Below are 27324 nucleotides of genomic sequence, written 5' to 3'. Positions count from 1 at the left end.
ATGGAGGTGAACACCGAACGGGGTAATACGTTCTATTTCTGGTTGCAGGATTTACAGGAATCCAAGACAAAAAAAAAAAAAAAAAAAAGTGAGCGAATTCCGAAGACTGAATTTCATATGTTGAGAAAGGACCTGCCAGGTGCAGCTGAAACAATCGCTGGAAATAAAAGCTACTCCTGAAGTTCTAATGCTTTTCCTTACAAGCGCTGGCTTAATATGCTTCATGGAACATCTTCGCAACATGAACTAGGACCAGAGAAATATGCTGACCCTTAATCAAAGTTATAAGCGCGCATGATTTACTGTGATTGCGAGTATGTGTGAGATAATGCGTAAAAGCCAGATAGTTCCCCTCCTCTCTGTCGTAATCAACTTCGCCTCGTTACAAATTAAGTTGCATGCGTGTTCAAAAGGTGTTATTATTTCCTTTGACACACAAACAAACAGATTATGCATGCGCGTGCTAATAACATATTTCATTTAGAGCTTTCAGGCAACACGTTTACTATTTCCAGGACTTCTTATACAAGGCCGACGTTTTGAAGGACAAGACAAAAACTGCTACTCAATTGTCCCTAAGCCAGCAGCTGTTTCAGGCATCAACTTACGGATTTCATCAAGGTTATGCAAGATCCATAGGGAATTACGCTCCGTACTTAGGTGACTGCAATTCAAAAATTGCTAAAAAAACAAGAATACAAAAATAAAACCTAATGTATATGTATTTCACAAAAGGGACACTGATGTATTTCACAGAACAGGGTACATCTCCATGAATCATCGCTCCAGAGAAAAGTCCCAGTAGAGTTTTCTGTCCACTGCAGTTCATAGAGAGAGGCTTTCGCGAATCCCAAATCCAAATTTCATAAGATATGCTGTCCTAGATTACCTGGATCCCCTTGGGATGGTAATATTTTCCACGCCAAGGACAGCCACGAGGCTTGGCAACTGGAGACTCAAAAGAACTAGAATTTTGAGGGAAGCAAAATAAGTAAAACATGGCCAGAGAATGGGGTGTTTTAGTTTTCCATGACTGTTCGCTATTTTCATAGAGGGAATGTTGCAAGAGATCACGGGAAATGATAGGTGTGAGTGCACATTTGCTGCATAAGAAAACGGATTGTGACTGGACTGCAGAATGGCTGACGTTTGCAGATGATTCACCACTGATTGGGGATATTGAGGGAAACTTCGGAAATTAGTAAAATAATTTTGAAAGTTTTTCAAGAGGAAAGTGTTAAACGTGGATGTGAGCAAGAATAAGGTCAGGAACCAGCAACAAAGAATGTTAATGTGACTGGTGGAAGAATGCAAGGAACTGATTCATATAGGTGTCTGGGAGTAAATATAACTGATGAAGGTAGTATGAGAGAAGAAGCGTGCTTTTCATAATAGGTAAAGCAAGACAGGGTGTGTGCTGAAGTATGGTAAGGGAATTTGAGTAAGGAAGCTGAGATGGGAGGGTATGCAGAAATAGTCAACATACTTTTATTTTATGTAAAGAATAAATAAAAAAAAAAAGTTTGCCGCTGATGAGATAAACTGTCCTCATAGTTTACGTGCTGTTAGAAGATTAAAAAAGGTGAAAAGGAGATAATTAGAAGTTGCAAAAAGGTTGACAGAGGTGAAGAGATGGATTAAGAGTGTTTTGAAATGATTACGACATGTGGAAAGATATGAGGATGATAAGTTGCTGAAAAGACTAAAATTCCAAATTGATAGGACTGGGAAAAGAGAAAGACTTTGGAAGGTCTAAGGAGAAGGTGTTCAACAGGCACTGAAAAACAAGGTAGGAGGTGATAAAACAGGTACTGAAAAACAAGGAAGAAGGTGCTGAACAGGTATTGAAAAAAAGGAAGGTGTTAAACAAACATTGAAAAACAAGGTAGGGTGATACACAGGTACTGAAAAACAGGGCAGCAGGTGTTAAACAGGTACTGAAAAAAAGGAAGGTGTTAAACAAGTTCTGAAAAACAAGGTAGAAAGTATTGAACAGGTACTGAAAAACAAGGTACAAGGTTTAAACAGGTATTAAAAACAAGGTAGGTGTTAAACAGGTATTGAAAAAAAAAGGAAGGTGTTAAACAGGCATTGACAAACAAGGAAGAAGGTGTTAAACAGGTATTGAAAAACAAGGTAAGGTGATAAACAGGTATTGAAAAACAAGGAAGAAGGTGTTAAACAGGTATTGAAAAAAAGGAAGGTATTAAACAGGCATTGAAAAACAAGGAAGAAGTGTTAAACAGGTATTGAAAAACAAGGTAAGGTGATAAACAGGTATTGAAAAACAAGGTAAGGTGATAAACAGGTATTGAAAAACAAGGTAGAAGGTGTTAAACAGGTATTGAAAAAAGGAAGGTGTTAAACAGGCATTGAAAAACAAGGAAGGTGTTAAACAGGTATTGAAAAACAAGGTAAGGTGATAAACAGGTATTGAAAAACAAGGTAAGGTGATAAACAGGTATTGAAAAACAAGGTAGAATTAGCAACAGGTATTGAAAAAACAAAAGGTGTTAAACAGGCATTGAAAAACAAGGAAGGTGTTAAACAGGTATTGAAAAACAAGGCAAGGTGATAAACAGGTATTGAAAAACAAGGTAGGAGGTGTCAAACAGGTATTGAAAAAAAGGAAGGTGTTAAACAGGGATTGAAAAACAAGGAAGAAGGTGTTAAACAGGTATTGAAAAACAAGGTAAGGTGTTAAACAGGTATTGAAAAACAAGGAAGAAGGTGTTAAATAGGTACTGAAAAAAAGGAAGGTGTTAAACAGGCATTGAAAAACAAGGAAGAAGGTGTTAAACAGGTACTGAAAAACAAGGAAGGTGTTAAACAGGCATTGAAAAACAAGGAAGAAGGTGTTAAACAGGTACTGAAAGACAAGGAAGGTGTTAAACAGGTATTGAAAAAAAAGGAAGGTGTGAAACAAGGATTGAAAAACAAGGAAGGTGTTAAACAGGTATTGAAAAAAAAGGAAGGTGTGAAACAGGGATTGAAAAACAAGGAAGGTGTTAAACAGGTATTGAAAAAAAAGGAAGGTGTGAAACAAGGATTGAAAAACAAGGAAGGTGTTAAACAGGTATTGAAAAAAAAGGAAGGTGTGAAACAAGGATTGAAAAACAAGGTAGGTGTTAAACAGGCACTGAAAAACAAGGAAGAAGGTGATAAACAGGTATTGAAAAACAAGGTAGCAGGAGTTAAACACATATTGAAAAATAAGGCAGAAGGTTATAAGCAGGCATTGAAAAACAAATCAGAAGGCGATAAAACAGGTATTGAAAAATAAGGTCGAAGACGATAAAACAGGCATTGATAAACAAGGTAGGCGTTAAACAGGCACTGAAAAACAAGGAAGAAGGTGATAAACAGGTATTGAAAAACAAGGTAGCAGGTGTTAAACGGGTATTGAAAAATAAGGCAGCAGGTGATAAACAGGTATTGAAAAACAAGGAAGAGGTGATAAGCAGGTACTGAAAAACAAGGTAGCAGGTGTTAAACAGGTATTGAAAAACAAGGAAGAAGGTGATAAACAGGTATTGAAAAACAAAAGTAGAAGGCGATAAAACAGGTATTGAAAAACAAGGTCGAAGATGATAAAATAGGTATTGAAAAACTAGGTAGAAGGTGTTAACAGGTACTGAAAAACAAGGTAGCAGGTGTTAAACAGGTACTGAAAAACAAGGTAGAAGGTATTAACAGGTACTGAAAAACAAGGTAGCAGGTGTTAAACAGGTATTGAAAAATAAGGCAGAAGGTGATGAAACAGGTATTGAAAAACAAGGAAGAGTGATAAACGGGTACTGAAAAACAAGGTAGCAGGTGTTATACAGGTATTGAAAAATAAGGCAGAAGGTGATAAACAGGTATTGAAAAACAAAGGTGGTGATAAACAGGTATTGAAAAAGAAAGTAGAAGGTGATAAAACAAATATCGGAAAACAAGGTAGAAGGTGATAAAACAGGTACTGAAAAACAAGGCAGGTGTTAAACAAGTACTGAAAAACAAGGTAGAAGGTGTTAACCAGGTACTGAAAAACAAGGTAGAAGGTGTTAAACAGGTACTGAAAAACAAGGTAGAAGGTGTTAAACAGGCACTGAAAAACAAGGTAGGAGTTAAACAAGTACTGAAAAACAAGGTAGAAGGTGTTAAACAGGTACGGTAAAACAAGATAGACGGTATTAAACAGGTACTAAAAAACTAGGTGTTAAACAGGTATTGAAAAACAAGGCAGAAGGTGATAAAAAGGTACTGAAAAATAAGGTCGAAGGTGATAAAACAGGTATTGAAAAATAGGGCAGAAGGTGTTCAACAGCTACTGAAAAAAGGTAGAAGGTGTTAAACAGGCACTGAAAAACAAGGCACTGAAAAACAAGGTAGAAGGCCATAAAACAGGCATTGAAAAACAAGGTAGAAGAGGCATTGAAAAACAAGGTAGAAGAGGCACTGAAAAACAAGGGCCCTATCTAAAAGGCACTAAAGCTCGTACGACATTGATAGGGCAAGCGCTGTTTGAGTACTGCATTGAATATGCTGCTGATGTACACTTAATGTAGGTGTTTTAAGCAGCTAATGCTTGGGATGTTTCCTGTACTGACTGGAGAATCATCTAAGATTCACCAATTCAAGTATGAATGTGACAGTGACCGTCGTGTAATTTTTCCTCTCCAACAGTGCATATACAAGTATCCTTTGATTTTCCTTGAGTGTAAAAGTACATGCATAATACACAAAAGGTCTTTCACAACAACTGAAGAATTTCATAATGCTCATTATCGGTTTCACAGCCAAAACAAGTAATAAAATTAATTATTTGTACTGCTCGAGTCTGTAGCCAATCCAGGCTGTCATCATGAAATTTCATCACAAAGTCAATATATTAGAAAACAAAAAACGAACAGGTAAATAAATAAAGAAGAAAAACTGGTCACTGTGCTCGTGACTTCATCTAGTTAGTAGCACCTCGGAGCAACATTGTTGGGATTGTACGCTGCACGTAGAGTCAATTTAAAGGCTATTCATAATTGCAGCCAATGCCGGAAGGTTACTTGTCAACCGCAGAACCAGCTTCATGGCCCTCAAGGGTCGCGAAATGAGGCGTGGATGAGAAGTGGTTCCTGAAAGCTTATTGGCTTTCACGGATGGACACTGATTTCTGATTGGTTATTGTTGCCTGCGCCTTTGTGGCAGTTAGAGGATGATTAGTTCAGTTATTCAAAGCCATTTTAAGTCTTCATGATGTGAGTTCCAATTCTCTGACATGAGTTTTTTTCTGTTGTGGTGCTCTATATCATGAGATGGTTGTGGTATGCCATAGTTAAATGGAGGCTCATTAGCAATGGCTACAGTTATTATCTCTACAAACCAGTTAATTAATGCTTACTCTAAATGATGATGAGATTCTTCTAATTCCTGAGGTAATAGCAGTTGAATGAGATGGGCTATTCAGTAATAACTGCTTTAAATATATGCCATGATATAATGAGGTACAAAGCAGAACGTCTTTGAAGCAAACGACAAACATTGTAGAGAATTGCAACAGGTCGCACTACATAAAAACGAATCCGGAGACTTGACTAAAATTGATAAACTTACTTCCCTATAGCCAGGGTCATCGAACGCATTTCACACCAATAAAATCCTAATGAAATAACAGTAAATCTAACCGGTTTTAGTTTTATGTACAAAAGCATCAAATTTCTTAAAAATAAGCGCAGTTCATTATTACTTCCAAGCAAACAACATCGATTTAAACGTGTTAAAACTCTTGGAAATTTAATTGATGATCCAGCCCACTTTCTTGAACTTTTCTTCACTACGGACGTTGAAACACTTATGAAAAGGAGTCTATACAATTTGTGTATATATAATATATATATATATATATATAATATATATATAATATATATATATTATAATAATATATATATATATATATATATATATATATATATATATATATATATATATATATTATATATATATATATATATATATATATATATATATATATATATATATATATATAATATATATATATATATATATATATATATATATATATATATATATATATATACATTGTATATATATATATATATATATAAGCCTTTCCACACATGCTTCATTCAGTTCTGCATCTATTTTATTCCCCACATTCGACAAATCTTCACATTCCATCGACCCACAACAGCATTGTCTTCAGACTGCATCTTCCTCTGCATCTTTTATTTCGAGACAGACCTTTTAATCTGTCCAATTACTTTTCTCCTTTTGCTTTTCTTCTTTGTGGAAGAATATTCTATTCTCCTCGGCGTTCTGGCTCATCTTACCCTCAATTTTGTTACCCTTTTTCTTTCTCAATCTTTTTGACTGCTCTATCCATACTTCAATGTACCTGTACATGGTCCTGTCTCCTGTCTTAAGACTGCACCTCAAAAAAACCTTATCTTCCCTTTTATTCAATTTGCCTATCATTTCCACCTACTGCCCCTAACTATTTTGGCTCCCTCTTCCTACCCTCATATACTGTACTGCGGGTTGTTTGGATAAATAAAGTTTAGAGAAAATACGCTGTGTAGCCAAGAAGAGACAACATGCATAATGCACTCCTGCAAAAATGTAAACAACTAAAGAAACTGAACCACAAAAGCAATGTCCCACTCTTTAAATGTCGTGACTTGAATGCAAAACGAATGAGATCGTATTATGACATTCCGAACTATCCCAGTCAGGATTCCAGTTAAGTTCACGACTGTTGGTGGGAACTTAAGTATCCTTAACACTACAAGTATAAAAAAAAGTTGTTGCCACTAGGCTTACTGGCTTTTACAACTTTTTGAAACATATTCGAATCCTTCCAGATTTTGCTTGCATAATCAACGTCTCTCTTTTAAACAGTTTAATCTTTTGGCATTTTGTAATACACCTGAATAAGACCAAATATAATTGCGACATTTATTTAACGCATGTGATTAACAAATCAAGATAGTGATTTTTTAAAAGAAATTTTAGCGTTGTTGTAAACACACGTCAAGAATACAAATATAGCATGGTATAGTTTTTGCCCTCATCTAGAACCATTTCGTGGGTAAACACAAGGATTTATTAGTTCAATTGTGGCCAGTTGACAAATTTTAACATCTCCCCTACGGAGTGTTCCATATCAAATATTAAATCTCTCTTGTCTGTGAGAACTAAATTTAGACCGTTCGTCATTAATCAGCCGACCGTCCCCTCCCCCTCCCCCTCCCCACTTCCAGTCCTTGTGAATTGCATTAATGTAATAGGTTTAACCTGGTGCCTCTGAGGTCATCTCGAATAATTTAGTTTCTTAAGTTTTATACCTGAACACTGACGGAGTAACCCTGTTTCCATCCAGAACAGAATAGAACGGAATATAGAATTTAGGCCAAAGGCGAAACACTGAGACCTATAGGGCCATTCAGGGCTGAACCGATTGACTGATTTATAGATTTTAGGCATATGCCAAGCACTGGGGCAACTAAGGCCATTCAGCGCTGAAACGGAAACTGACAGTGAAAAGGTTTGAAAGGTGTAACAGGAGGAAAACCTCAAAGCAGTTGCACTACGAATCAATTGTTAGGAGAGGGTGGACAGTAAGATGGAAAGAGAATACGAACGGAGGTACAGTAAAAGCAATGAAAGCAGCTGCAGCTAGGGGGCCGAAGGGACGCTGCAAAGAACCTTAAGCAATGCCTACATTGTACCGCAAGAAGTGTACTGACGGTACTAACCCCCCACGTGGATTCAGGGCTGAGGTGGAACCTGACAGTTGAAAGAGTTTCAAAAGTGTAACAGGAGAAAAACATTGCGATAAACACTAAAAATCTAAACATATTTGCACCATAGTTAGTGCCAATGACTTGTGATGCCAAAGCACTGCGCCCTGAGAGAGATTAGCAGCTGGAAAAGCGCTGGGATGTGTGGTAACAAGAATGAAAACGTGGATACTGGATGAGGCTGGGATACAAAGAACTGGCTAAAGCAAAACTCATGTGTCGACAAAATCCAGGGAGGAGATGAAGAATGCAGGGTAAAAGGTGCTAAGTACACGAGTTCTGATAGTGGGGTTGCATTTGCACCGAGGTGGTTCACAAACTTAACAAACAGGGGGTCGCATTTGTACTGAGGAGGCCCACAAACTTTACAAACAGGGGGTCGCATTTATACTAAGGAGGCCCGCAAACTTAAACAGGGGGTCGCATTTGTACTAAGGAGGCCCACAAACGTAACAAACAAGGGGACGTATTTGTACTGAGGAGGCCCACAAACTCAACAAACTGGGGTCTCATTGGTACTGAGGAAGCTCACAAACTTAACAAACAGGGGGTCGTATTCGTACTGATGAGGCCCACAAACTTAACAAACAGGGGGTCGCATTTGTACTAAGGAAGCCCACAAACTTAACAAACAGGGGGTCACATTTGTACTAAGGAAGCCCACAAACTTAACAAACAGGGGTCGCATTTATGCTGAGGAGACCCACAAACTTAATAAACAGGGGGTCAAATTTGTACTGAGGAGAACCACGAACTTTACAAACAGGGGGTCGCACTTATGCCGAGGAGACCCACAAACTTAACAAACATGGGGTCGCATTTGTACTGAGGAGGCCCACAAACTTAACAAACAGGGGGTCAGATTAGTACTGAGGAGGCCCACAAACTTAACAAACGGGGGTAATATTTGTACTGAGGAATCACACAAACTTAACAAACAGGGGGTTGCATTTGTACTAAGGAGGCCCACAAACTTTACAAACAGGGGGTCCCATTTGTACAAACGAGGCCCACAAACTTAACAAACAGGGGGTCCCATTTGTACAAAGGAGGCCCACAAACTTAATAAACGGGGGTCACATTAGCACTAAGGAGGCCCACAAACTTAAACAGGGGTCGCATTTCTACTAAGGAGGCCCACAAACTTAACAAACTGTGGGTCGAGCATTTGTACTAGGGGCCCACAACTTAACAAACAGGGGTCGCATTTGTACTAAGCTTCCACACTGACTTAATCAAACACAGGGACCCATTTGTACAAAGGAGGCCCAAAAAACTTAACAAACAGGGAGTCCCATTTGTACAAAGGAGGCCCACAAACTTAATAAACGGGGTCACATTAGTACTAAGGAGGCAGGCAAACTTAAACAGGGGTCACATTTCTACTAAGGAGGCCCACAAACTTAACAAACTGGGGTCACATTTGTACTAAGGAAGCCCACAAACTTAACAAACAGGGGGTCGCATTTGTACTAAGGAAGCCCACAAACTTAACAAACACGGGGGTTGCATTTATGCTGAGGAGACCCACAAACTTAATAAACAGGGGGTCAAATTTGTACTGAGGAGAACTACGAACTTAACAAACAGGGGTCGGATTAGTACTGAGGTGGCCCACAAACTTAACAAACAGGGGGTCGCATTTGTACTGAGGAGGCCCACAAATTTAACAAACAGTGGGTCGATTTGTACTGAGTACACATACATACATCACTTTAATATATATATATATATATATATATATATATATATATATATATATATATATATATATATATATATATATATATATATATATATATATATATATATATGAAATTTTTATCACACCGTGATTTATATACAATCATGAAGTTACAAATGTCGCTTAATATCGAAAATTCACGCTACCTCGGTATATTCGTTGAGAATTGTCGCCGAAGGGAATTTATATAAGTGATAAATGAATTGGAATCGTAGAGTTGGCTTCAAGTAGTTACCTCCACGGAGATATACCGAGGTATGTGAATTTCGATATTAAGCGACATTTGTAGCTTCATGATTATTATATATATATATATAATATATATATATATATATATATATATATATATATATATATATATATATATATTCTGTATATATATATATATATATATATATATATATATATATATATATATTCTGTATATATATATATATATATATATATATATATATATATATATATATATATATGTGTGTGTGTGTGTGTGTGTGTGTGTGTATATATACATATATATGCATAAATGTATATGTGAGTATATATGTGTATATAATGTATATATATGTGTAGATATACAGAATATATATGTATATCTATATGTATATGAATATATGTTTATATATTTATATATATATATATATATATATATATATATATATATATATATATATATATATATATATATATATATATATATATATATATATATATGTATATATATCATGTGTATAAAACTTATAAATTCCATACAGTTTACTTCTATTTAAAACTTCTTTATTTACAAAATAGGCATGGATCAGGGGTGATGTAGAATTCATAACCCGTATCTAGTTTTAGCCCGAAGACAGGATTATACGGATTACAATATGCAAAATCTTTTGGAAACATGAATATATGCCATTATGTGGCCGGTCAAAGAAAAATCTGATAATTAGTAACAATAATCATTCGAATGACCAATTGTTGTTACCTATTATTTATAAATTCTAGAACGTCACAAAAGGGTAGGTTCCAAGAGAATATTATTTACCAAATGTCGCCACGTTTACATCGTATAACAAAGGGATCAATCATCATTAGTATCATGGTTGGAAAGACAAGACGCATAAATATGTGACAGTGTTGAAAGGGAACAGCCATATACATATATGTTCATAGTCTTACATAAGGTTAAAATATATGAAATAACACACAGAAACTGATAAAAAAAGCAAACGTAGCTCCCGTGTACTCAAAAGATAGCGCACTGGGTAAACTAGTTGCCATGTTGTGTTTTTTACTTTTTGCTGACATTCCTAAATGGTTGCTGCCTGCGCTCTTAGCTGACAGCTGGGAGCGCCGAAGCTACTTCCCGCAGAAAATGGTTACGGGGTGAAGTGAGCCTGACAGCAAATGATTTCCTTAAGGAGACAGGCCACCATCCAAAAGGTGGGCAGAAATCCAGTTTCGATGACAGAGGCAATGTTGCCTATGCCTCGAACTGGTATACCCAACCTGAAGTGGGCCTTACAGCTGCTAATTTCCTTAAGGAGATAGGCCGCCATCCAAAAGGTAGGCAGAAATCCAGTTTCGATAACAGAAACAATGTTGGCTGTGCCTCAAACTGGTATACCCAACCTTAAGTGGGCCTCACAGCCGCTGATTTCCTTTAGGAGACGGGCCACCATCCAAAACGTCGGCAGAAATCCAGTTTTGATGACACAGGCAACATTGCCTATGTCTCGAACTGGTATACCCAACCTCAAGTGGCCCTGAGAGCTACTGATTTCCTTAGGGAGGCAGGCCATTATCCAAAAGGTTGGCAGAAATCCAGTTTTGATGACAGAGGCAACATTGCCTATGCCTCGAACTGGTATACCCAACCTTAAGTGGCCCTGACAGCTGCTGATTTCCTTAAGGAGACAGGCCACCATCCAAAAGGTGGGCAGAAGTATAGTTTCGATGACAGAAGCAAAGTTCCCTATGTCTCGAACTGGTATACCCAACCTTATGCAGGCCTGACAGCTGCTGATTTGCTTAAGGAGACAGGCCACCATCCAAAAGATAGGCAGAAATCCAGTTTTGATGACAGAGGCAACATTGCCTATGCCTTGAACTGGTATACCCGACCTTAAGCGGCCCTGACACCTACTGATTTCCTTAAGGAGACAGGCCGCCATCCTAAAGGTGGGCAAAAATCCAGTTTCGATGACAGAGGCAATGTTGCCTGTCACGAACTGGTATACCCAACCTTAAATAGGCATGACAGCTACTGATTTCCTTAAGGAGATAGGCCACCATCCAAAGGACAGGCTGAAATCCAGTTTTGATTACAGAGGCAACTTTGCCTATGTCTCGAACTAGTATACCGAAACTTAAGTGGCCCTGACAGCTGCTGATTTCCTTAAGGAGACAGGCCACCATCTAAAAGGTGGGCAGAAGTATAGTTTCGATGACAGAAGCCAAAGTTCCTATGTCTCCAACTGGTATACCTAACCTTAAACAAGCCTGACAGCTGCTGATTTCCTTAAGGAGATAGGCCACCATCCAAAAGATGGGCAGAAATCCAGTTTTGATGACAGAGGCAACATTGACTATGCCTTGAACTGGTATACCCAGCCTTAAGCAGGCCTGAAGGGCTGCTGATTTTTAAGGAGACAGGCCGCATCCAAAAGATGGGCAGAAAACAGCTTTTTGATTACAGAGGCAGCTTTGCCTATGTCTCGAACTAGTATACCAAACCTTAAAGTGGCCCTGACAGCTGCTGATTTCCTTAAGGAGACAGGCCACCATCCAAAAGATAGGCAGAAATCCAGTTTTGATGACAGAGGCAAAGTTGATTATGTCTCGAACTGGAATACCCAACCTTAAGTGGCCCTGACACTACACTTACTGATTTTCTTAAGGAGACAGGCCACCATCCAGAAGGTGGGCAGAAATCCAGTTTCAGTGACAGATGCAAAGTTGCCGATGTCTCGAACTAGTATACTCAACCTTAAGTGGGCCTGACAGCTGTTGATTTCCTTAAGGAGACAGGCCACTATCAAAAAGGTGGACAGAAATCCAGTTTCGATGACAGAGGCAAAGTTGCCTGTATCTCAAACTGGTATACCCAACCTTAAGTGGTCCTAACAGCCGCTGATTTCCTTAAGGAGATAGGCCACCATCCAAAAGTGGGCAAAAATCCAGTTTCGATGACAGAGGCAAAGGTGTCTATGTCTCGAACTGGTATACCCAACCGTAAGTGGCCCTGACAGCTACTGATTTCCTTAAGGAGACAGGCCATCATCCAAAAAATGGGCAGAAATGCAGTTTCGATGACAGAGGCAAAGTTGCTTATGTCTCGAACTGATATACCCAACCTTAAGTGGCCCTGACAGCTGCTGATTTCCTTAAGGAGACAGGCCACCACCCAAGAGGTGGGCAGAAATTCAGTTTCGATGACAGAAGCAAAGTTGCCTGTGTCTCGAACTATTATACACAACCTTAAGTGGCTCCGACAGCTGCTGATTTCCTTAAGTAGACAGGCCACCATCCAAAATTTTGGCAGAAATCCAGTTTCGATGACAGTGTGAGTTTCAAGAAAGGTCAGAAGTGAGACTGATTTTTTATTGTTTACGACAGGTACTTTTATAATGCAAAAAGGGGACAGAAAGGCATGGGTGATCCAGTCCCCGCTGCCCTCGTGACAGAATTCTCAGAAGGCTTGCTGAAAGACATAAATGACACATACAGAGCCTTACAGAACATGTACAAGGCAGATATATATATCGGGCTAACAGGTCGTAGAATGATACATATATAATGAGATACATGAAGAATCTGAAACAATAAGTGACAAATATGACATGATTTATTAATAAATGTAGAGCGAAACACAAGGAACGGAGAGGTGGTTTGACCAGTTTCAACAGAGGGAAAGTTGACTATGTCTCGAACTGATATACCTAACCTTAAGAGACCCTGGCAGCCTTTGAATTTAAAGAGAGGCCACCATCCAAAGGTGGGCAGAAATACAGTTCGACAACAGAGGCAAAGTGCCTGTATGTGTCGAACTGGTATACCCAACCTTAAGTGGCCCTGAAAGGTGCTGGATTTCGCCAGGAGATAGGCCACCATCCAAAGGTGGCAGAAATCCGGTTTGATGACAGAGGCAAATTGTGCCTGTCTCTCGAACTGGTATACCCAACCTTGAGCGGCCCTGACAGCTGGTGATTTCCTTAAGGAGACAGGTCACCATCCAAAGGTAGGCAGAAATCCAGTTTCGATGACAGGCAAAGTTGCCAATGTCTTGGAGTGGTATACCCAACCTTAAGTGGCCTTGACAGCCGCTGGTTTCCTTAGGGAGATAGGCCACCATCCAAAAGGTGGGCAGAAATCCAGTTTCGATGACAGAGGCAAAGCCTATGTGTCCGAACTGGTACCCAACCTTGAGTGGGCCTGACAGCTTTGGTTTCCCTTAAGAGACAGGCCACCATCTAAAAGGTGAGAAAATCCAGTTTCGATGACAGAGGCAAAGTTGCCTATGTCTCGAACTGGTATACCCAAACTTAAGTGCCCTGACGGTTACTCATTTTATTGCGAAACAGGCCCACCATCCAAAACGTGGGCAAGAATCCAGTTTGATGGACAGAACCAAAGTTGCTATGACTCGCACTCGGTATACCAACCTTAAGTGGCCTTGACAGCTGCTGATTTCCTTAGGAGACAGGCCACCATCCAAAAGGTGGGAAGAAAATCCAGTTTTGCTGACAGAGAACAAAGTTGCCTATGTCTCGAACTGGAATACCCAACTCATGGCCCTGACAGCTGCTGGATTTTATTAAGGAGACAGGCCATCCAAAAGGGTGCAAGAACCAGTTTCGATGGAGAGAGGCAAAGCTGCCTTGTCTCGAACTGGTATACCCAACCTCATGTGGCCCTGACAGCTGCTGATTTGCTTAAGGACAGGCCAACATCAAAAGGTGGGCAAGGAAATCCAGTTTTGATGACAAGGCAAAGTTGCCTGTTTCTGAAAGTGGTATGCCCAACCTTGATTGGCTGGGACACAGCTGCTGATTTCTTATGAGACAGGCCACCATCCAAAAGGGGTGGGCAGAAATCCAGTTCAAAAGACAGAGGCAAAGTTGCCAATGTCTCAACTGGAATACCCAACTTTAAGTGGCCTACAGCTGCCAATTTCTTAAGGAGACAGGCCACTCATCCATAAGGTGGGCAGAAATCCAGTTTCAAATGACAGAATAAGGTTTCCTATGTCTCCAAGTGGTATACCCAACCTCAAAGTGACCCATGATAGCTGCTGATTTGCTTGAGGAAACAGGCCAACATCGAAAAGGTGGGCAGTGAAATCCAGTTTTGATGACAGAGGCAAAGTTGCCCATGTCTGAACTGGGTATACCAACCAAAGTGGCCTGCACAGCCGCTGATTTCCTTAAGGAGCAGAGACCACCATCCAAAAGGTGGGCAGAAATCCAGTTTCGATGACAGAGGCAAAGTTGCCTATTTCTGGTATACCCAACTTAAGGCCCTGACAGCTGCTGATTTCTTAAGGACAGGCCACCATCCAAAAGGTGGCAGAAATCCAGTTTCGGCGACAGCGTGTTGCTCTATGTCTCAAACTGGTATACCCAACTTTAAGTGGCCCTGACAGCCATCGATTTTTCAGGAGACAGGCCACCATCCAGGTGGGCAGAAATCCGTTTCGATGACAGAGGCAAGAGTTGCCTGTGTCTCGAATTTCAGGTATACACCAACCTTAAGTGGCCCTAACAGATGCTGGTTTCAGCAAGGAGACAGGCCACCATCCAAGGGTGGGCAGAAATCCCAGTTTCGATGACAGAGGCAAAGCTGCCTATGTCTCGAACTAGTATATAACAACCAAGTGGCCCTGACAGCTACTGTTTCTTTGGAACAGGCCACCATCCAAAAGTGTCGGCAGAAATCAGTTTCAACGACAGAGGCAAACAGTTGCCTATGTCTTCAAACTGGTATATCAACCTAAGTGGCCCTGACAGCTGATGATTTCTTATGAGATAGGCCACCATCCAAATGGTGGGTGGAAATCAGTTTCATTGACAGAGGCAAAGTTGCCTATGTCTTAAACTGTTATACCAACCCAGTGCCCAGACAGCTGCTGATTTCTGATGAGCCCCACCATCCAAAAGGTGGGCAGAAATCCAGTTTTGATGACAGAGGCAAAGTTACCTGTGTCTCGAACTTGGTGTACCCAACCTTAAGTGGCCCTGACAGCTGCTGATTTCCTTACGGAGACAGGCCACCATCCAAAAGGTGGGTGAAATCCAGGTTCGATGACAGAGGCAGTTACCTATGCCTCAAACTGGTATACCAAACCTTAAAGTGGCCCTACAGCTACTCATTTCGCTTATGAGATAGGCCTACCATCAAACTGTGGGTGGCAATCCAGTTTCATTGACAGAGGCAAAGTTGCCTATGTCTCGAACTGGTATACTAACCTTAAGTGGCCCTGACAGCTGATGATTTCCTTAAGGAGATAGGCCACCATCCAAACGGTGGGTGGAAATCCAGTTTCATTGACAGAGGCAAAGCGTTTATGTCACGAACTGGTTATACCTAACCTTAGTATTCTGACAGCTGCTAATTTTTAGGGAGATAGGCCACCATCCAAAAAGGTGGCAGAAATCCAGTTTTGATGACAGAGGCAAAGTTGTCTATGTCTCGAACTGGTATACCAACGTTTGGCCCTGACAGCTGCTGATTTCCTTAAGGAGATAGGCCACCATCCAAAAGGTGGGCAGAAATATTGTTTTGATGACAGAGGCAAAGTTGACTATGCCTCAAACTGGTATACCAAACCTTAAGTGGCCCTGACAGGTTACTCATTTCCTTAAGGAGATAGGCTACCATCCAAACGGTGTGTGGAAATCCAGTTTCATTGACAGAGGCAAAGTTGCCTATGTCTCAAACTGGTATACCAACCTTAAGTGGCCCTGACAGCTGATGATTTCCTTAAGGAGATAGGCCACCATCCAAACGGTGGGTGGAAATCCAGTTTCATTGACAGAGGCAAAGTTGCCTATGTCTTGAACTGTTATACCTAACCTTTAGTGGCTCTGACAGCTGCTGATTTCTTTAAAGAGACAGCCCACCATCCAAAAGGTGGGCAGAAATCCAGTTTTGATGACAGAGGGAAAGTTGCCTGTGTCTCGAACTGGTATACCCAACTTTAAGTGGCCCTGACAGCTGCTGATTTCCTTAAGGAGACAGGCCACCATCCAAAAGGTGGGTAGAAATACAGTTTTGATGACAGAGGCAAAGTTGCCTATGCCTCAAACTGGTATACCAAACCTTAAGTGGCCCCTGACAGCTACTCATTTCCTTAAGGAGATAGGCTACCATCCAAAAGGTGTATGGAAATCCAGTTTCATTGACAGAGGCAAAGTTGCCTATGTCTCGAACTGGTATACCTAAACTTTAGTGGCCCTGACAGCTGCTGATTTCCTTAAGGAGACAGGCCACCATCCAGAAGGTGGGCAGAAATCCAGTTTTGATGACAGAGGCAAAGTTGCCTATGTATCAAACTGTATACCCAACCTTAAGTGGCCCTGACAGCTGCTGATTTCCTTAAGGAGACAGGCCACCATCCAAAAAGTGGGCAGAAATTCAGTTTCGATGACAGGCAAAGTTGCCTATGTCTCAAACTGGTATACCCAACCTTAAGTGGCCCTAACAGATGCTGGTTCCCTTAAGGAGACAGGCCATCATCCAGGCCACCCTGATTTTTCAGATAATTCAAGGTGTCTACTGTAAAAGGCAAGTGGGTGAACTAGGGTACGTCTCATGCACACGGGAACCCCCACCCCCAGGCTATGGACTAGTAGAAAACGGTTATTGGGTTGAAATACTAGGCCATGGTCTAAGAAGAAAGGTCTGTTCACAACTGACCCAAAATCCGACCAACTTCGCGCATGACGTCACGGGGCTAGTGGATAGGCTATTTACTTGTCAGCCAGGCCAAGGAGGTATAGCAGAGAGGAGGAGGTGTAAATGCGATTGTGATTTTATATTATGTATTCACGCGTATTTTGGTCATCGTCATTGTAGAACTATGTCGAATGTTGGTGCACCATGGATGTAACTCCAATTCAGATCGAAATACTGCTCTGACTTTTCATAAATTTCCAAAAAATTAAAAACTTCATAAGAAATGGATTCATCTGTGCAAGAGAAAAGACAAATTTAATGCGGATTCTTCGAGGATTTGTAGTTTGCATTTTAAATCAACTGATTATGCAAGGAACCTTATTTATGAATTACTTGGAATCTCAATACCAAGACATCTTGTACAGTTACAGATTGATGTCATACCAACAATGCATCTGCCAGCATCAGAGGACATGTTTAGAATTTGGTAATCTTTTGAAATGAAGTCGATGGTTCTTAATGAATCAGTTTATATTGTTAATATATTACAATGCGACAAATATTTGCTACTTAATAGTTACTATGTTTTCTGTTACCATTTATAACCGAATATTGCAAATGATTAGATGCCACGATTCCCCTATTTGGATTTTCGGTGGTGTGCAAGGAAAGAGTACATATAGTGGTATTCTATCCGAGTAAAGTTAACTGTTCATAATAAATCAGTTTACACAGTTGAAAATATTTACAGTATGACATATATTTGTCACTTAACATTTACTATGCTTACTATTACCGTTGATAATCAAATTTTGCAAATGGTTTGATGTCACGATTTTCACTTTAGATTTTGGGTGGTGTACAAAGAAAGAGGAGGTGTAATGTAAATAAATTTTTTTATATTTAATTTCTATACAATTAAACGTCTGAACATTCCAGCTGATTTCCTATTAAGCTCACATTAAACATCTGAACATTCCAGCTGATTTCCTATAACGCTAAAAATCATCAACGTGGTTTAGGACATTTTTCTGTTTTCAAACTTAACAGATAATTGCTAGACTAGAACTTTGGGTCGGGGAATTAAAATACCAATATCCCATTTGGTGAATTAATTGTTGACATAGTTAATCTTTTTGCAATATCTAGGCAAAGTTTCTTATGCCCTTGCCCAGTAAATAGCATAATTTAAGTTCACCATATGCCACCAATTATGGACTTTGGGCCAGGGAATTGAAATACCAAAATTTCCTTTGGCGAATAAATTTTTCACCTAGTTAATCTTTTCATAGTACCTGAGCAGTGTTTCGTCTGTTTCTCAGCCAGTAAATATATCTGCAGTTGACCACTCTTGTTTCTTTTTTCCTAAATATCAGTTGTAAATATTACAGGAAATTATGTCTCTACCAGCCGGGAGTTGTTTCTTAATTATATTCTTGATGCTATTGTTAAATTAAATATTCTATGAATGAAATAAATCTTTTATTGCCCTTCCATTACCTTTAAAAAAAAACTATTGCATTTTGCGTAATCACATTTTTACAAAAGTATTGGGTAAATCCCGTTATTAAAATTAAAATCTTTTGGTTTATAAACATTCCCTTCTGAGTCTTTCTCTAACCACCTCGCCGTGTGACGTAAGTGTAGCTCCGCCTACCTGCGCGTGAACAGACCTTCTTTCTTAGACCATGACTCAGGCAGTGCTCTAGTTATGATAATTCGCCTTACGATAATTCGATATTGCAATGGGGTAAGCAATTAATACCAATACGAAAGTATTTAGAAAATATTTTAAAATTTCCCGCGGGCGCAGGCAGCAGCGCACAATCAGGCAGCGAGAGAGACCAAATTACAATAGACAACCTTCTTTTCCTCCATCTCATTATCCCATCTTCTAGTTAAAAAGGTAAAAGAGAATGATAAAAGTATTGTTAGTAACTTTATACTCTTGCGTAACTGCGTACAGCCATAAACAACCAAACGAGAAACTTGTTTTGCTTATCACTGAATCGAAAAACAACAGCCCTTTTGCTTGCATTTCAACTATCGTACAGTAATAAACAAATACCGTAGTTATAGTACAAATGAAGTTAAGTAGAATAGGACTGATATATTTTTATTATACCCTTATTCGGTATGGATAAAACATTGGCAAGAAAATATACTACTAAATGTAAGCTGCAAGTTGTAGCTGAAGCTGAGAAAACAATGTTCAAGCTGCTGATGACTATAAATTATCGTGCATTGGCAACATGGATGAAACTTGACCGTAATTAAATTTGGAGAGAAAGTATTTTAATCAAAACTACTAGGCATCAAAGGAGACATTACTGCTATTTTTACGCCAGTAAACGATAAATACGTAAAGCTTGTATTATGGTGAAATCAAGTGAATTGCAAACAGAATCTTAATTTTTTTACACGAAACAAATGCCCCGAAACAGCCAATGTCATCTATTAACGAAAAAATAGCCAAATTAATTTCACAACAAGACGTATTTAAGTTATATATCGACTTAAAAACACTTCGTATAACGAAAAATAACCTTGCCCATATAAATAAAGTAACTAGATATACATTTATGCTAACTATAAGCAAGAAAAGCACTCTGAACTGTGTTAAGCGAAATGAACTTACCGTGCAATCGATTTCCAAACCAAAACATTGATCGCTATGATCGAAATTTATAATACAAAAGCAATATAAGAATATATACAATATCACTGGATACAGTGAATTAAGGCATAACATTTTAAAAGATCCATGGAAAAGATGCATATTCGTTATGTTGATGTTTGTATAACATGATATGTGAATACAGAGTACAGTATAATGTAGGCTAGGCTACCATATATGTATACGATATACCATAGTGTAGGCTAAGTTAATTCTTGTTTGTTATTCAATTCCTCTTTGTACTGAATTATCATAAGTCACTCTGCATGAACATGCAGAATTAGCTGATTGTTAGGAACAATCGTTTGTCGATTGTTCCCTTGGTGGATTGTTGCCTCCTTTTGTTTTTTTTGTTTTTCTTGTTGGCGAGTTGACGTGTGGTGGATGGTGTCAGACTTCGCCAGTCAGGTCCAGGACAGCAGCAGGTCACGGCAGCAGAGCAGCGGAGAGCTTTCTTTTGGATGCGATGGTTGTCGTATCGGCTTTGTCGTGGGAGTCCAGTCTGGGAGAACTATTTCTGAGGACTTGATGGTTGCTGTGTCTGCTCTGTTTAGTTGTCCTGCAGTGTTGGTTTTTACAGTTCTCGATTTTTTTTTTTCCTCTATGCTGCTTGTTTTTTTATTTATTGTTACTATTGTTGTTTATGATTTTATGCTGCCTGTGTCTTATGATTCTTTTGTATTAAATTATGTGAATTTTATGTTGCTGTCACGTGTTAGTTTATTGATTTGGTCATTTTAAGTTTTTTTTCTCTCCTGGACCTGACTCACTTGTAAATTTTGTAAATAAACTAATATTAAGGTAACTTTTTGGTTTTGTTCTGCTCCTCCCTCCTTTGTTTGTCACCTCTCGTCAGTCATTACAGCCCATTTGCTTGTTTATTTTAAAGAACCTGTCGATCTCAAAAAGCGAGATCGTAATATTGGCGACCTTGCCAGGATTGGTTCTGTTTTGGCTGGCGGGGGTGTGGCAAATTTTGTAATTTTTTTTTTTCTGTTAGGTGGGGAGGTGTTAGGAGCAATCGTTTGTCGATTGTTCCCTTGGTGGATTGTTGCCTCCTTTTGTTTTTTTTGTTTTTCTTGTTGGTGAGTTGACGTGTGGTGGATGGTGTCAGACTTCGTCAGTCAGGTCCAGGACAGCAGCAGGTCACGGCAGCAGAGCAGCGGAGAGCTTTCTTTTGGACGCGATGGTTGTCGTATCGGCTCTGTCGTGAGAGTCCAGTCTGGGAGAAATGTTTCTGAGGACTTGATGGTTGCTGTGTCGGCTCTGTTTAGTTGTCCTGCAGTGTTGGTTTTTACAGTTCTCGATTTTTTTTCCCTCTATGCTGCTTGTTTTTTTGTTTATTGTTACTATTGTTGTTTATGATTTTATGCTGCCTGTGTCTTATGATTCTTTTGTATTAAATTATGTGAATTTTATGTTGCTGTCACGTGTTAGTTTATTGATTTGGTCATTTTAAGTTTTTTTTCTCTCCTGGACCTGACTCACTTGTAAATTTTGTAAATAAACTAATATTAAGGTAACTTTTTGGTTTTGTTCTGCTCCTCCCTCCTTTGTTTGTCACCTCTCGTCAGTCATTACAGCCCAATTGCTTGTTTATTTTAAAGAACCTGTCGATCTCGAAAAGCGAGATCGTAATAATTACTATACCGTGTATGTATAGAGTATACTTTATAGTGCACGCTAGGCTACCATATATGTATACATGGTATTGAATACCCTAGTGTAGGCCAGGCTACATTCGAGATTCGTTTTTTCCAACAAACGATGGGTTTTTTTTTAACCTAACCCCATCGTAAGTAGGATAACCCTGTATTGTATAGGCATTTTTAGTTTTCTTTTGTGTGTTTGAACTGTTAAAATAGGCAGTTCTAAGTGATTTTAGAAGGGTTCTAAGTATTCGCGGGTTTTAGCTATTTGCAGGGATGTGTGGTACCCATCCCCCGCAAATACAGGGGGTTTACTGTATTCCTTGATCGGTGAATCCGGAAGTAGACACATGATGTGAGGAGAATATGCAAGCATATTCAAAGGTTCCTTCAATCAAGCATTAGCCTAACTTTTTCCTCATACTTCGAAGAGGAAAGAAGGATGGAGGAATGGAAGCAGAGCTCCTTCATTCTCCACCATGGCAAAGCTTCTGCAAGATGACAGGATACCAAGACGATTAGCTCTAGCAGGGCTTGTATTTCCCGAATCAGGAGCACGGGAGAGGAAGCGGGATGGAAGTTTGATGAAAAGAATTGCCAAGGCCCAAGGGAAATAGACATTTCTCCTGAATCCATTCCTAGGTCTCGGCAATGTTGCTGCCAGGCCCAGAGACTCGATAAGTATCATTTCATCCAGGCATCTGCAATAGGAGAACTTCTGCCCGGTCAATACTTCTTTCACTCTTCCCTTCCTTCCTCCTCCTTTATGGAAAAGAGGGTGGAATGAGACACAGTTATGCGCATTTTCCCAGAAGGGAAGAAGAGGGCTATGTGTTCAGCGATCTTCTCCCAAAGCCTGGGACTTCTAGGAGTTGAGGGGGGCTGGCTTGAACTCAAGATCGAGCCGAGATGACTAAGATCCAAAGGTCTTGGCCATTATCCAAAGGACAAGGCAGTACCCGGTACGAACCTTGATTACCGCGGTATCTGGCAAATCTCTGAAAGAGAAAGGCAGAACCAAGTAAAGGTTCATTCCTAAGGGTCGAGCCAACTCGGGACTTACGAAACCAGAGATCCAAATTAGGACAAAGTTGCCCTTCTTAGCATGAGACTTGCCCACAGATTGCCGTCTGGTATAGGAAGACCCACCCCCAGACAGGAACAGTCTCCAGAAGGCAGGGTTCTTTCCAGGAATGTCATATCCAAGGAGAGAAAGCCTAAAAGTGAAGGATCATGGATCCATCAGGAGAGTGCTTGGAGGAAACCAGCAGGTGTCCTCCTCTCGTTGTGGAAGAGAATACCCTTCATGGCAAGGAGAAGCAGAGAGAGAACCCAGTCCGGGTGAAGCTGAGTCAGAACAACCTGCAGTCGGCAAGACCCTTTGAGGCAAGAAGAATTCGTACTCTGTCAAGGCAGGGAAGGAGCTTAGTGTCTCGACCTGAATGAACTCCTTGTCTGAAGAAAAGTATTCATCTGGTCGAGAATGCTCTCGCAAGCAAGGACTGCGGCGGCCCCCGAAACTCTCAGCCCTTTGGGAACTGCAAGGGTTGTGAGTGATGAAGATTATTTATTGGGGGAGCCATGGTCCTGTCCCGGGGATCCTCGCACTGATGAATTGGTGCAAAGTTCCCCGAGAAATGAGGGCGGTCACAACTTGAAAAGGAAGATCCTTGCTACTTCTAAAGCGTGAAACTCCTGTACCTCTCTCCTTGGAGGGAGACCTTGACAGATCCCAAGAAACCCTCCTCAGCTACCTGGTTGTACTGTGGGGCAATCGAGGGACAGACACCCAAAGCACACCAGGCAGCTGAACTCCGAAGAAAGACAAATTCGTCAGGTCTCTCTCTGTCCGTCTCGCGCCTCTTGGAACAACCGAGAGGAAAAGAGAACAGGTGAGGTGAAAGAGTACCGCTACCTGTCCTGCAAGTAAGACCAGCAGGAGAGGCGGACTGAGCGATAATCAACCAAAGGAGATTATTGCTACACAGGGGAAGAGTGCTTGTGCCATGGCAAAGCGTTTTCCTGGGAGGAACAGAAAGTTCACTCGAACAGTGCTGAGAACCCGATTCAGAAAAACCGAGCAGGGCCGAGCTGAGCCGCACCAAACTGAGTCAATCACGCGAACGCGATCCAGACTGGGTGGTAAGCGGTGGACTGGGAGGCAAGCAGGGTGAGCCGAGCCGAGCCAGCCTCACAAACGCGACCAGGGGCTGGGCTGGGCTGGGCGAGCAAGCTGAGTGAGCCGAGCTGAGCCAATCCAATGGCGCGAACGCACTCGGAACTGGACACAGCGGAAGTCATCTGCCGCGAACTAGTGCTAATTTCCCAAACTCTAAACTCCTTCAAGGCCAAGGCCCCTCGAGAAGAGGGTTTAAAGGGGAATTCTGTGTCTGCTTTCCTGCATGCTCGAACCTTAAGATCCAAGACACGAGGATGAAACCTGGCCAAGCAACCGAAGCAGCTGGCAGGCAGTATCAAGACACCTGGGCCTCAGGCGGGAACAGCCAACGAGAGAATCTGGTCTCCCAGAAGAGAGTCAGTCCCTCAGAAGTCCCGCAGGACTCCCAAAGGGAATCTCTTCCCTGCTTCTTCTGGTGTTCGAACCGATAGGATCGAGACACCAGGCTGGGAACCTGACCGAGCACTGGCAAGCAGAATCTCGAGCACTCAGAGCGGCTTGCAAACGAGCACCTGAAGCAGCACTCTTCTTAGAGGTGGAACGGGAGTGCAAACCGAGGTTTGCATGCCGTGGCTCCCAAAACAAAACCCAGGGGGTATGCAAATCAGTTCCCAAACCTGAAGGTCGGGAAGACCCAACAAGAGACCCACTGCCTCCTCGGAAGGAGGCAGTCCCTAGATATCCAAGGGTATCAAGGGGGAATAAGCAACCTTCCTCTCCTTCAGCCGACGGAGATCTATCCGGTTCCCTAACCAACCCCCCCCAAACCTTGGGAGAGGAAGGGAAGAGGCAGCAGAAGACGAAATCACAGATAAGTTGAAGAAGACGGCGGCTACTTCCACAGGGTGACTTCCTTCATCTTCACTCCATCTTCTACAGGAAGGTGGACACGAAACATCGTAACCTTCAGGGCAGCTAGGCAGGATCACAACGGAAGCAGCCCAGGACATGACCACCAGGAGAAGCAGCAGGCACGATCAGGACAGCCGATGCAGGAGCTACAGAAGCTGTTCGGAACATCACATGAACGTCACCAGCAGCAACAGGAATGATCAGGACGGCTGCAGCAGGAGACCAGGAAGAGTCACCCAGAGACTGCCGCCGAGTCAACATAACACAGGAAACAGCAGAAGCAGACAGACCACAGATACACCAGAGGCAGTGCCACAGCATACATGAAGGCCAGCAATGACAACAATCGATCCACATTGGCAGGAACAGAGTTGGAACGATCCCAACGTGGAACTATGCCATTCCAACCAGGTTCTGTGGTCGATCCTGAAGCAACACTATACGACCGTTGGGACTCCTTCATGCAAAAATATCCCAACTGAGATATCCAGCCAACTACTACAATGCTCACTGTCAACCTGAAAGAAAAAGCAAAGATGATTAATAGAGACACACTCCTCTCACTTCGAGGGGAACTGCCCCACGCAGCGAGAGGAGGTCCCTGAGAAGAGGAAGCTCGACCACTCGTGGGCTTCCCCACACCCCCTCACAGTCTTTGCCCAATGAGCAAGTGAAGAGGACAAAGGAGAGATAAGGAAGAACCTACAGGGAGAGAGAAGGAAGGAGGGGAGGCCACTAAGGGCGCCGTGGAAGCGAAACTTACTGACGACACTGGCAACCTCCCACCCCCGCAACTCTCCATAGCGCAGGCGGCAAAAACAACACTCAGCACAAGGAAGTAGTCATGCCCTTGTACATGGAGGGCGGGAGCCCAAGAAGGGGAGCAAACTTTTTACGTCCTGATCAATGTAGGGGAGCGAAGATATTACGTCCCAATCTAATATCTCCGAACGTACAGGGGAATGCCTTCAGTATCTAAATAAAGGGCTACTGGAAGATAAGCATTACCACTCGGTTATGCCCCTCTAAATATGCCCTTGGACGTCAAACCCAAGACACAGATGCAGGGAAACAATTGCTTATGCAAGGCTATCACAAATCATGGATTTGTATATTAATAAATATCAAACACACGTAATATATACACAAAAAGATCCCACCAGGATGATAAAGAGCTTATCGACAGTCAGGGAAAGAGATCTGAAAACACATCTGCAATGCGTGACAGCCGAAAGCAAACTGGAATGTTTACATCCAGCCAGGCGGGTATTCCCCGCCTACCTGACAGTAGTTACTGCCTATTGTTCAAGAGTTTAACAGCCATGTCCAGCTTCGCCATAAGTAATTCCTAATGTACAGGACCGATGGTCTGTATATCGTGTCGGAACAAACAATAGCACATTACCGCGAATTTCAAATTTAGAACTGCCGCAGTCAAGTGAAACTAATAGCTATGTAGTTACTTGCTGTCTAATTAGGGGTACCCGCAATTAAAGATTCTATGGATTGTCTGAAAAAAAAAATCACTGAGAAAATTGTTGAAAATATTCAATTCCAACAGAAAAGACATATTCCACTGGGATGCATTGAAATGTCCTTAACCTAACCTAACTTACAGCACTGGACTAATCTGGACCCTGCACCCTGATCTTAGCCTAGATTACCATAATTCATACATAGCTTTTTTGTCCTAGGGATAAGAAAGACCCTGTGCCAGTGCCAAACATTCCGTTCTCGTCTCAATGTTTACAAGCTCTCTCAAATCTCATACTTCATCTCACTGATGTTTGGTTAAAAATATTAAAGCAGCCTTACAATTTTTTGTAAAAATATTAAATAACACTTAAGTAAAATTTTAAGAATCACATGATTCCACCTTAACTAAGATGCTGAACGCTAAACGGAATCAAAATCAGATGTGATGGAGTAGGGGATTTTAATCTTTTTCATGAGATCAGAAAGTTTTAACTCCTGTGATTGACCAACCTTATACCTTCCATACTTAAGATTCCAAAGGATGGTCAAGGTCTCAAGCAAGTTCAAAGTGTTTCTGCTGGAAAATATGAGATTACAGAACGGTATGATGCAATGTGCAAAATTGCCCATGCCCAAGGTCCCAAATCCTTTGAGAGAAGAGTAAGGTCTTACTGCTTTTGCACTTGATCTCCCATCCTTCCCATTATTGACTACAACCTATTGCAATTGAAGGCAAATGACCTTTAGGAAGTTGTTTGAAAGTCATTACCATGAACTTCCCTTACAGTGTCTCAGCACTTAGTATACCAAACACATGTTATGCAAGCATTATGTTGCAATTCTTAAGTTCCATATAAACTTTTCTAGCTGACAAAGATCTCTATGTCTTCCAGTTACAATATTCTCTCAGAATAAAGTTAACTCTTATAGAAGGAAGAGAGATTAGTATGAACTTGAAGAGGTTAGCATGATCCTATGAAATGTTCCCCAAGAAGCTAAACTCCTTCTGTTGTCCCTCTAAACTCTGAAAGCTCTACAAGAATTTCTCTGCAGAACTCACTTAGCAAATG

General features: G+C 41.0%; 1 protein-coding gene across 1 annotated transcript; it reads left to right on the top strand.

Moving 5' to 3' along the window:
• Positions 1-24978, top strand: LOC136852109 (uncharacterized protein PF3D7_1120000-like). Its single transcript, XM_067126560.1, has 3 exons — positions 1-6; positions 2771-3269; positions 24806-24978. The coding sequence occupies exons 1-3, from the start codon at positions 1-3 to the stop codon at positions 24976-24978; spliced, it is 678 nt and encodes a 225-aa protein (XP_066982661.1).
• The last annotated feature ends 2346 nt before the right edge of the window (positions 24979-27324 follow it).

The sequence above is a fragment of the Macrobrachium rosenbergii genome, chromosome 25 (genome assembly GCF_040412425.1).
Source record: "Macrobrachium rosenbergii isolate ZJJX-2024 chromosome 25, ASM4041242v1, whole genome shotgun sequence".
Taxonomy (NCBI): Eukaryota; Metazoa; Arthropoda; class Malacostraca; order Decapoda; family Palaemonidae; genus Macrobrachium; species Macrobrachium rosenbergii.
The sequence above is the reverse complement of the archived record's forward strand: the minus strand, read 5'-3'. Positions and strand labels throughout refer to the sequence as shown.

Coding starts and splice junctions, on each gene's coding strand:
- LOC136852109 (XM_067126560.1), top strand. Junction 3,270..24,805: donor ATCAGAAGGCGATAAAACAG/GTATTGAAAAAT, acceptor CATCTTCTACAG/GAAGGTGGACACGAAACATC.